The 12,172-nt window shown below is 55.3% G+C and overlaps 1 protein-coding gene across 1 annotated transcript; it reads left to right on the top strand.

Annotated features, from left to right (window-relative positions):
• Positions 1-524: 524 nt before the first annotated feature.
• Positions 525-2,270, top strand: MIND_01153400 (uncharacterized protein; the record flags this gene model as incomplete). The annotated part of the gene is made up of 9 exons (XM_037368063.1): positions 525-608; positions 657-740; positions 797-859; positions 910-1,050; positions 1,103-1,324; positions 1,374-1,505; positions 1,556-1,572; positions 1,623-1,896; positions 1,947-2,270. 9 exons carry the CDS (start codon positions 525-527, stop codon positions 2,268-2,270), a joined length of 1,341 nt encoding a protein of 446 aa, XP_037214989.1.
• Positions 2,271-12,172: the final 9,902 nt, after the last annotated feature.

Raw genomic sequence — 12,172 nt, 5'->3', positions numbered from 1 at the left:
CGTCGCCCTCGCGACGGTCATCGGCCTCATCCTTCTTTCCCTCGTCGTGTTCTTCGTCGGCCGCCAGCTCGGCGTCTGCGCCGACAAGGAGGAGTACGGCCTGCGCGGACGGCGGAAGCGCAGGAACCGGCGCTCCGGCGAGCAGACCCGGCTCGGTGTGGCAGTCGCGGTTGAGCTCCAGCCGGCGCATGGCACTGCGCACGTGCAGGGCTTGGATGACCCGAGGTGGGCGGCCTCACGGAAATCGGAGCTGTCCGCCGAGTCGGACCTGGAGCCGCCAGCATATGGCTGGTAACGAGGAATATGTACAGCAACCAGTGCTATAAGTGCACAGTAATGCTTACCATGATTCTTCTGTTTGGATCTCGAGAAAGGATTGAGCACAACAGCTTACAAAACAGAGAAAATGGAAGCCTGAGAAATCGATCGGCGTGACGACATCGCTTAGTCACCGCCGCATCTTGTCCTCCTCCCTCACAGCGCAAGCCTAGGGACGCGACGAAACAGCTCCCCCCTGCTCCACGATGCCGCCCAACCGCTCTGCCTCCGCGCCCGAGACGGCGGCGCTGCTCGTGTCCGTGATGAAGGACAATGCAGAGCTCAAGTCGGTGAGTTTTCTCGTCCCTCGTTCTCAGTCCCTGGCTGACGGCGTGCAGGCGCTCGAGGTGAAGTCGAAGGACGTCCAGGCGGCGGAGCATGCGCTTGTGCTGCTCGTTGAGGAGAACCAGGCGCTCGGCAAGGTGCGTGTGCTGGCGGGTATATGCAGGTGAAGGCGCTGATGTGGACCGCGGAGTAGGAGGCAAACGAGGCGCGGGAAGACGCGGAGATGGTGCAGAGACGGCTCAAGCACACTGTTGAGGTGCGCTGCTGGTGTTTTTCAGGGGACCGTGCTCATCGATGGCGAGCCAGAGATTGGAGGATGCGGAGGACGACGTCGAGCGCCTGAAGTCGGCATTGCGGGAGCGGGACAGGGCGATCTCGAGGCTTGAGGAGGAGAACGCGATGCTGACGGAGGCGAATGAGCATCTCAGCCGGAGGAGGGAAGACCAGGTGCGTGGCTTTGCTCGATCTCGACCGAGTTCTGACCTGTATTCGGACATAGGACCGCTATAAGGAGCGGAACGCGACGCAGCAACCGTCTCAAGCCCGTATTTCGCGTTTCTCTGCACCCAAGTCCGACAAGAAGGAACCTGGAGAAGTGTCTTGGCCCAGTCCTGCCGTACCACCCCCGCCATATTCAAGCTCCCCAACACTCACAAAACCGTCGTTTACCCTCGACAGAAACCGAACGCTTCCTTCTACCAGCACACGATGGAATGCTGAGGTAAATGCTCTCGATGCGGGGTCATAAATTCGTTGATAGCCTCTATCAGAAGCCGGCCAATGAGCGAACAATCCTGAACCAATACATGTACAGCCTGCCTCTTCCCAGCAACCTCCGCATGGACAAATTCGATGAGGCCAATGCGGTGGAGCGATTCGATTCCGCTGACACTATCTATGAGGTATTATTATGGTCAATGGCTCCGCAGCAATTTCTGAAGATTCTCTGCAGGACTTCCCCAGTAGCCGGTAGACCCGCGGAGTCTTCTTCGTCGTCGCCGGTCGCTAACGAATTGCAGGCCCCCGCTGTTCCTCCCTGGCCGCATGTTGTGGGTCCCACCGAGAGGAGGCTATGAACCACGCGGAGGCCATGCCCTCGCATACGCGCCGACACACGAATATATTGGCGATGCTTGGCGCGAGCACACGCATTTGACGTCGCTCGCATCGCGCGAGGTCGACCTCTTCTTCAGCCACCACGAGCGGCTATACTACGCCGGCGTGTACCGCGTGCTCAGCCTGCGTGGGGTCACGGGGTATACACCGGGCGGGGAACTCCCGACCTCCGAAATCGTATGTCCACCGAATTGCATTCCCGGTCCGCTGATCCAAGCGGATGGCAGTCGCAGCCCGCGCTCTTCCGCGCGATGCACGTGCGCCAACACGCGCCCGAGGACGTCGCCAAGCTCCGGCGGAACCCCGCGTTCGGCGACGGGCGGCCGACGGTCGAGTGCTTCGGGCTGCAGTTTCTGCGCTACGACGACCGGGTAAGGGACACGCTGTGTGCGCGGTTCGCCGGTGCGGCGGGGCGGCTGCAGGACCGCATTGGCGGGAAGCGCAGATGGGACGAGCAGGCGGGGGAGGGGGAGGGGGCGACGGGGAAGAAGGCAAAGTCCGATGGCAAGCTGTACGAGAATAAGGTGTGGGTCCGCCCGGGGCTGAAGTAGCTGCAGTATTACGCTTCTTGTGCGTGTAGTTAGTTGCTTGTGAATGTAGATCTTGTATTCTTTCTGTAGCTGTTCAAAGCTATTGTAGCTACTTATCGCATAAAAGATGAAAGGCTTCGTGTTGCCCTGCAGGCGCTGCAAATCACCCCTGCAAATATATATAACACGGCGTGAGAGAAGTTAACTCGGCAGTGTGAGACGTCAGCGTCTCAAGAACCGTCTCAAGAACAAGATACAACAAGGCACCATGGGAATATATCCCGCAGCTGTCTTGTTCGGTGACCAACAACAGATCGGGATTTGGGAAGTTATGTGTTTTCAGGCACCCCTAGCACTGTTGGGAGCAAAATCACATGATAACGATGCTGCGAGTCTCACCTATTAGGGGAGTTCACGCTCGGCTGGGCACGCCGTTGGGTAAGAAATAAGCAATGAAATGGATACAGTTTTTGAACCTTGATTTAAAAAGGATGATCTGTGTTTTCAAAAATAAATGACTGATTATCAGAAATTTTAACAGATGAAAGCTCGGACTTGAGACCTACAATCATCAATATGCACACTTCATGTTCCCACCTTTTGATTGTTGTGGTCAATTTTCGAGATCGGACTGATGGAAATGCGGGTTCACAACACGGCCGGGTGCCGCTGGGAATATACCGACTGAAGTTTGGGCATTTAAGACACTTGCGGCCTGCCGCCTTTACTAGTCGCCATCCTCTGCCAGTAGCATGTCTACCCAGTCATTGCCCCCCATGGATAACATTACTGGGTATGTACCTCTCTTGTGTCATGCATAGAGTGCTTGATAATTCTTCCCCACTGGCAGTGCCTTGTTGATTGGGACCTGGGTTAGCTCTGTATGGCCTCCCAGTGATCACAATCCCTTGTTCCAACATTCATGCTCTGGTAGCTGCTTTACAGTATTGAGCTTGGCCAGGTCATCTATTACTTCCATTTCTTCCCCAAAGACAAGTGGTACATCAAGACAGTGGTGCTGAGCACCTGGCTTATTGACACTGTGGCCATGCTCAGTAGCTTTGCAGAGGTCTACCTCTACACTGTCACCCATGCATTTGAGCCACAGTATCTTGCCCAGAAAAACAGTGTCAGTATATTCTGTATCTGCATCCTTCTTTCCAAGCTCACTGACTCTACACCCCACAGACTATCCCCTTACTTTCATTCTCAACCTGGATTGTTATTGCACAAGTGCAAGCATTCCTGGTGGCTAGATATTGGCGATTGTACGCCCCTACTTCAATAAAAAAGTCAGGTCACTAATCCTCTGATTTAGTACAAAAAATACTCTTGTGGCTCTGTTCTTATCTGCACTCATTCTTATTGCTGTCTGTGCCATGTTATGATCTAAATTCAAATTCTGATAATTAATCTAGACTGGATCATGTTTTGCCACGGCTATCCTGATAGCTCATCTGCCATCCAATATTGTTCGAGATAGAATTAAACTTCCTGCCATGTAGGTTGTTTTTGAAATTATCTCCGATTATTTGGATTTTCTAATTCCCATAGTCTCTGGGTTTCCTTTGAGGCCATAGCAGATCTACTCATCGCAGCTGCACTGATCTGGCAGTTTGCAAAAGTGAAAAGCAATGTTAAAAGAACTCAGAGGTCTGCCCCTATTTTATCAAAAATGATTAGTTATTAATAAGTTGGAGCAGCATGATTAATAGACTTATTATTCTGGCCATCCAAACTGGATCAGTGTCTGCAATCTTAGCTGTGATTGCATTGATCACATACCTGTGTAATGAGCAGAGCAATGGTGTTTCATTTATTATCTACTACATTGACTAACTGACAATTTTTACTAGTTCCTATGGGTGTTGGCTATACACTTGGCCGGATATATGTTATTACAATGGTATTTCTGCAAATGAAGTATTCTTGAGAAATGTTTTAACTCATATCTAGCTCACAAATCTCAACATCCGGGCATTCTTCCATGGTTCTAGGACAGCAAACATCAGTTTAAAAGACATCAGTACCACAGACAGGACCATTCATATCAGCAATGAAGCCACTCCTGTCTCAGGGCCACAACAAGGATTTTTCAAGTCACATACACAAGAAGCAAAAATCCTGGGTAAGTCCATTATACTATAAACTGAATACAGGTGTCATTGTTCTGCTTTGAGCAGATATACAGGGCTCTGTGGGGATGACCACTGAGAATACATACTCAAAACCCCACAGTTATGCCATGTAACAGTAAAAATGACTAAGATCAAATGTATTTAAATGGATTAATTTGGTCAGATGATCTTTTGATAGAATAAAAAGTTGCCCAAAAATCTAAAAAAAAAATAAAAATAAAAATAAAAATAAATAGGAAATTGTTCACAGTGTTTCCGAAAATTGGGTATGACTGTGATATGCCAAATTGATTGTAATAGTACGGTATATACTCAGCCAAATATGACTTATTATGAATGAACCGGTTATATTATCGTAGACTATGCAGTTCAGCACAGCAGGTTCAAGCTGTCAAGCCACATGTGATCTTTCCAATGTAATATGTGTAGTATGACAGTGATGAAAAAAAAAAGTTTTGTTCTAAGAGTGTAACAAGATGACAAAATATTACAATATCAAAATAAATAATATGTAGCTATAGGTATAAGTGACAGAGTGTCACAAAATAAAAGGTTTAAAGGGCGAAGAAAAAGGGTTTTTGTGTCAGGGGAACCTCCCTTTCGGCCCGGAGACGCGCCCGATTCCGGTCCGATTCCGGTTCCGACTCCGGTCCAGCCCTCCATCTCGCCTGCACAATCACCGATCCGTCAACGCCCTCCCGACGGTCGCCCTGGGACCTCACCTGCGACGCCGCCCAAGCCTTCTGTGCCCGACAGCGGCAGCTACGGACAAGCAGTATATAGTCAGCTCCCTAGCAGGTGGACCCTTAGAGGTTCTTCTCTTTGGATCCTCCCCTGCTAGGTCAGCTTCATTTTGTATTCGCTTACCAATGTTCACGCTTTGGATCCTCCCCTGCTAGACCTTGATCTCAGGCCTCCGGGGTTGCCCTTACAGCAGAAGAAACTCTCGATGGGATCAACCGGACAAGATTGCCAGGTTCGGCGCTGACTCAGGCTCGGAGTACGAGTCCGTTCCGCCCTCGTCACCGCCCCTGCCACTTGGCCCCTCCTCCTTTACTCCTGTGGTCCCCGCACCCGTCATGCCGTCCGGAGTCACTCCTTCCGCAGACGCCCGGCTGGACTCACTCGAGGCGAAAATCGATAGCCTAACTGAGGCCCTTGCTTTACTCACCAACCAGGCTTCCGCTGCCGCTGCCGCTGCTAACAATGCTGGCGGACCCTAAACACCATCGCCGGAGATGTCGATTCCGACTCCGACTCCGGTCCAGGGCGACTCCAAAGCCCTTTTTGGCAACATCAACCTCGCCTCAAAATTGGTCTTGCGACCAAACCCCCCCGTTCACCTTCGGCCCCTTTCCACCCGGTGGCTCTGGTCGTGCCACCCGCGGCCTGCGCCCCCGCTCCGGCGCCTCCAGCTCCCGTCCCTATGGAGTTGGATCACACCAGGGCTCAGGATGCCCCTCGTCGCGCCTGCTTCAGGTGCGGTGACCCAAATCATCTCGCCCGGGATTGCCCCCTCCCCGCCGATGTCCGCTCTATGGACATCCTCGATGAGGTGATCCAACAACTCCGTGACGAGATGTTAGCGGAGTTGATCGCCCGCTACACGGACACAGCTGCCCTGCCGGAGACGGCAGCGGAGTCGATGGCCGGAGAGGATTTTGTCCCCCGCGACGAGTGACTGGTGTGCCCTCGTTCACGTCTATAAATCGTTTTGCCTCTTTGTATGATGAATGCAGTTCCTTGCCCTACAATCCGCCCGAAACGAAAGACACACCCTCTCCTGCCCCCGCCTCGACTCCGTCTCCAACTCCGCCTGCGACTCCGGTCATCGTCCTTCACCGCCTCACTGCCTGGGAAAAGAAACTGCCCAAGCAGTACACTGTTGCCGCTGCCCCTGGGGCGAACTCCCTCCACCTCCCGTTGGAGCTCGAGTCCACCACCAGTGCATTGAAGCTCTCGCTCTCTGGGCTTGTCGACTGTGGTGCCACCTCTGACTTCATTGACACGAACTATGTCGCTCGGAATGGCATTCCGGTCCGCACTCTTGATCAGCCGATCCCGGTCTTCAATGTCGACGGCACCCCCAATGACGCTGGCTCCATCAAACAGATCGCGGACTTGGTCCTGCGCTACAAAGGCCATGCCGAACGAGTTCAACTGGCCGTCACCCATCTTGGCAAGCAAGACCTCATCCTGGGGTACTCCTGGTTGCGGAAACACAACCCAGAGATCAATTGGGAAACCAAAGAGGTCAAGATGACACGGTGTCCCCGCAATTGCTCGACCTGCCGCGAGGAGGAACGTGTCGAACGGACCGAGTTGCAGCGACTCCGGTTGCTCCAGAACCGTCTCCGCTCCGACCCGTTCCCCTTGGTTTGCACTATGGACCTCTCTGGCCCTGAGGACGGAGACGATTCCGACTCCGGTCTCGATTCCGACCTGCCCGATCTGACACCGGACTCGGACTCGGACGACGAGGATGACCAGCTCGAAGATGGTGACCGCATCTTCTACACCTCGTTTCGTCCCTCGGAGGGGATATGTGCAGGTAGCACCATCTCACAGCGCCTGGCCGAAGCCTTTGCCAGGAACTCTGCCCCTCCGCCCTCCGAGATCCCGGACTGGGCTAAGGAGTTCCAGGACGTCTTCAACAAGGAGTCCTTCGACACGCTACCGGAGCAGAGAGCCTGGGACCACGCCATTGAACTCGTCCCCGATGCTAAGCCCACCAACTGCAAGGTGTACCCCATCTCGCCCCTCGAGCAACGCGAGCTCGACGCGTTCATCGAGGAAGGGCTCTCGACGGGACGGATTCGCCCCTCCAAGTCTCCGATGGCGTCTCCGGTCTTCTTCGTCAAGAAGAAGGATGGCGGACTCCGCTTCATCCAGGACTACCGTGCTCTCAATGCGATGACTGTCAAAAACCGGTACCCCCTTCCGCTGATCAACGACCTCATCAACCGGCTCAAAGGCGCTCGTTACTTCACCAAACTCGATGTCCATTGGGGCTTCAACAACGTCCGGATCAAGGAAGGTGACGAGTGGAAAGCGGCTTTCCGGACTAACCGAGGCCTGTTCGAGCCCTTGGTGATGTATTTCGGCCTGACAAACTCTCCCGCGACGTTCCAAACGATGATGAATGGCGGTCCGATTCCAGTTCCGACTCCGGTCCGGCCCTCCATCTCGCCTGCACAATCACCGATCTGTCAACGCCCTCCCGACGGTCGCCCTGGGACCTCGCCTGCAACGCCGCCCAAGCCTTCTGTGCCCGACAGCGGTAGCTACGGACAAGCAGTATATAGTTCCGCTACCTAGCAGGCGGACCCTTAGAGTTTCTTCTCTTTGGATCCTCCCCTGCTAGGTCAGCTTAATTTTGTATTCGCTTACCAATGTTCACGCTTTGGATCCTCCCCTGCTAGACCTTGATCTCAGGCCTCCGGGGTTGCCCTTACAGCAGAAGAAACTCTCGATGGGATCAACCGGACAAGATTGCCAGGTTCGGCGCTGACTCAGGCTCGGAGTACGAGTTCTCCTTCTCTGGTGATTCCCTTTCAGTCTGGGTCTTCAGTACTCCCTCAATAGCTTGTAATGCCCAACTAGCTCTGTCTCTCAGCCGCTGATTGATTGTACTACTCCTATAGTGTCTCAGCAAGTATAGGAAAACCAAGATGAAAACATACATAAATGAAATGGCTGTAAAATCAGAAGCTGGATTGAGCTCCATGACAAACTGTGTTAAGCACAGATATAAGTCTCGGAGGTCCTCGCTCTCAAATAGTTTCCACAAAGGGAAAACTTTATACAAACTGGTTCCCTTTGCAGAAACCATTTGTTTCCTGTGATATAGATTTTTGTGCAAAAAGTAGTACTTTTTAAATCAACTTTTGGGAGTAAAAATCCCGCTAAACTCCGGAGTGTCTGTTATTGATAGTTCAACTAGTACTTTGGATGCGTAGATAAGTAATTGATCGCAGTCCGAGACAGAGAGCGCATCTACGGTCTACATCACAGCACCATCGTCGCGCCCGCCATCGCGCCGACCACGACCGTGAAGCCTGAGAGCAGCACCGGGTTGAAGCCGAGGCGCCCGGACCCGCCCGGTGCCGCACCGGTCCCCGCACCGGACCCGGCGGCGGTCTGCGGGCCGGCGGTCGCGCTGTCGGTCATGAAGAGCGTCGCGCCGCCGTCGATTACAGGCGGCGCCGAGGCCGAGGCGCCGAGGCCGGGTGTTTGATGGCGCGGGTCACCAGGTCGCCCTCCGCAACAACGGGTGCAAACGCAGGGGAGGTGATATTGAATTGGACGCCGGACGGCCCGGGTGGGTTAATTCGGTGCTCGAAAGCCACCGTCACGCACACGTGCACCTGCTTCACCAATGCACCATGGTGGGGACGGTTCCCGAGCGTCTTGAGCACGCGCAGCGTCTGCGCTGCATTCGTGGTGTCACGGTCGATGTCGATGGAGCGGTAAAGTGGCGCCTGGGCGACGGCGAGCAGGCGCTTGCGCCGAGAGAGAGCGAGTACAGGCTAGCGAGGGGTAAATAGCTTGCCAGACCGTCAAGGGCTGCGGTGGGCAGCCGGTCCATGGCGAGCGGAAGCAGGACCGGGAAGAGCCGCTAGAGGGCACGGGCCGCACGGACCAGCACAAGGCACGTGCCATCATATTCTAGTAGCGGCGGAGGCCGTGAAAATGAATATCTTAGTCCACGACGAGGCACGCAGACCTCCTTGACGTTCTGCGCACCCGCGACATTCTTCGGCCCCGCGCCGCATCGGCCTCCCGCTGCCCGTGGGACCGTCGTCGAGACGACACCTTGAGCTTGCCTTGAGCTTGAAGGAGGCACGTCGCGTTGAAAGAGGTGGAGGTCATCATCGTACGCTCGTCCGAGTCGGTCGTTGATGTGGTCAAGAAGAAGAAGAAGAACGTAAGTGCCGCGTGGACACGTCAGATGCCTACCATCACCGCCGATGACGATGACGTGTCACGCCGATCGCGCCTTGCGTCCACAACGGACAGCGGTGCGTCTCCGTCGAGCTCGACGCGGCCGCGCCGCGGGCGGGTCACCGTGACGATACGAGTGGGCGCATTCGCCACCCCCGCCCTCCGGCCAACTTCTCGATCGGCGCGGGATTCGCGGCGGGAAGATATCTCATGATCGAAGCAAGGGGGGTTCAAGATCCTTATCAGGCACATGGGGTAGGGGGGAGGGGGGGGGGTCCCTGGGGGGTAAAAAAAACTTTTTGTATATAAAAGATTTGGGCCTTATATGGGTATAAAGACACTGAAAATATAGTGTATACCTTCTAATTTCTATACTTCAGCACTCTCATTACTTATATCTATATACCTTCAGGCCCATGCACTTGGATAGCCCACTCTGTCAGAGGCCCATGCATCAGGTAATTGATGAGAGGTGAACATGTTGGAGTGTTGATATGGCCTGCCATGTGTGTGTTGGAAGGCTCTAGGTACATACATACCTACACATATACACATACACATGTATAAATTTTTTACAAAAAAAGTTTCACAAAGATTGAATTTTTTATCCCACTTTTTGATCGCATCAGTGGTCACATGACGCTGATCGTGAGAATATATTACTATATATGGCAGGAGGGGGGGAGGGGGGGGTCCCGGGGGGGTCGGAAAAAAACTTTCCGACCCTATATCCGTGATTCGAACTTTGAACCCCCCTTGGATCGAAGAGTTAGCGGGAGTTTCTGTGATCGCGCCATGCTTTCGCGTGCTGCGGGCGGGCGTTGGCGCTGTATCCCCCCAGCACACTGGCAGATTCCGTACCACTACGCCCAGGGTGCATAAAAGGTCGAGTGGTGCACCCACCCCGCAGTTGATCTCACGTTCCCATTCCTTCTGTACTTATGGCCCCGCTCCTCCCTCTCCTTCTCGCCCTCGCCCTCTCGAGCGGACATTCTCTCATGCATTCTCTGACGACGTGCAGACCATCTTCCGCTCCGCCGAGGCCGCACGCGCACGCGCAGGCGACGGCTGTGCTCCCGCCGCCGAGCTCGGCGCCTGCCACGCCTTCCGGAGCGCGTGGCCCGGACGGCGCGGGCGCGGCGGTGCTTCCCCCGCCCAGCTCGGCCCCGGCCACTCCGTCCAGGAAAGGGAACGGTGCCGCTGGCGCTGGCTCCGGCGCTGGATCCGCCGGACGTCCCGCCAGCTCGGCCCTGGCGACGCCGTCTACCATCCACGACCCGAACGGCGCAGGGACAGATGGCATCGACGCCGGCGACGCGGACGCGGACGCGGAGGCGACGGATGTGGACACCGGCGGTGGGCCGGACGATGACTCGGACGACGCGGGCGCCGATTTCGTCGATGGGTTGGACTAGGGTGTTTTCTTCCAGGGAGCAGCGCGGAGCCGGATCGCCGTCAGCGTGAAGTAGCCGCTGGATACGGATGTATGCCGAGTCTGAATACATGCTTGCCACTGTACACATTTCTTGATCATCGTTCACTTGTGTGAACATAATCCTGGGAGCTAATGGCTTATTTATTAACTTCTTCACTCAAAAGTAACCACTTGCACAGAGTGACCATCGATGTCCACGGGTGCCAGTTCCCTCTCGAGCGACATCATTCACAGCGGACAGACTACGTGCCCCGCACCCTCCTGCGGACCTCGTCAGGCACGCGCAACAGCGGGGCAGTCGGATGCACGCGCCGGACAGCAGCGGCGCGGTACCGGTCCGGGGCCGACGCTCCCGGGCCTGCAGAGGAAGAAGCTTGCGGGGCACTGGCACGCGGGGGCGTCCACAGTCACCTAGCAGTCCCACTCGTTAATGTAGGAACTTGCGAATGCGGCCGGACGACAGCAGCGCGGAGACGAGGGCGAGAGGGGCGAGCGCGCGGGACGGGTACATCGAGGTGGGTGCGGTCGAAGGTATGGCGATGGCTGTTCTTATACCTCCACCGTGAGCGTTATAACGTCAGCGCATATCCTCCTGTCATCCGCGGCTGGCGCCCACCTGGGTCCCCGATTGCTTCCCCCGCGGCCCGCCATTCAGAGGGTGCGGGAACCTCCCGTCCTCGGTAAGAGTGACCGGTTACAGGCGTGGACACTGAAGTCTGAGGCGGGTTGTCATCGCTATGCGTTCCACAGCCGCGCGGGCCGACGATGGTGAGGACGCATGGATGATAAGGAATGTGTTGGGGGTGTGTGGAATACTGCAGGCCAGCGGACCGTGCTGTGGAGATACCGCACAGCCTCCTCCACGCTAACTAGGGGGTTTTTCCGCCATCGGCGTCGGCATTTCGCTTGACTTTCGTCTTTTGACCAAGCAGCATTGTGCCATTGTCGGCCCGAAGCTTTCGGACGGTATATCTCTCCCCAGACCGGGAAGACGTCGTGCCTTGGGCAGGCAGCAGCACGGCCTAGGAGGAGCCCTGCAATTTGGATTCTTGCCAGCGTGCGTGTTGCATGCAGAACAGCTCACCGGCTTTCCAACCTTCTCACGAGCATGCAATTCCGCTCCTCCCTGCCGCTTCTGTGGGGGACTCGTCGCCGGCGGCGTCAGCTTCCTGTGTCGAGTTCGCCACGAGCGGCCAGTCGAGCAAAGCGCGCAGCGTCTCTTGGCATGGCGAAGTTCTTCACGACCGGCGTTCAGCCGACAGGTTCCAACACAAGGCCTCGTATTGTACGGAAGATATTGCGATGGATGATATGGAATGACTTGAATTCATATCTTGACGGTGTCGAGAAGTCTGAGGAGCTGACACTTGAGGAGTTGTTAAGGCTGTCGATTCTTTTCGAGCTCG

This window comes from Mycena indigotica (assembly GCF_014461135.1).
Source record: "Mycena indigotica strain 171206Taipei chromosome Unknown Mind.scaff0011, whole genome shotgun sequence".
NCBI classification, from domain to species: domain Eukaryota; kingdom Fungi; phylum Basidiomycota; class Agaricomycetes; order Agaricales; family Mycenaceae; genus Mycena; species Mycena indigotica.
Note: the sequence above shows the minus strand (reverse complement) of the source record. Positions and strands in the feature narration are given on the sequence as shown.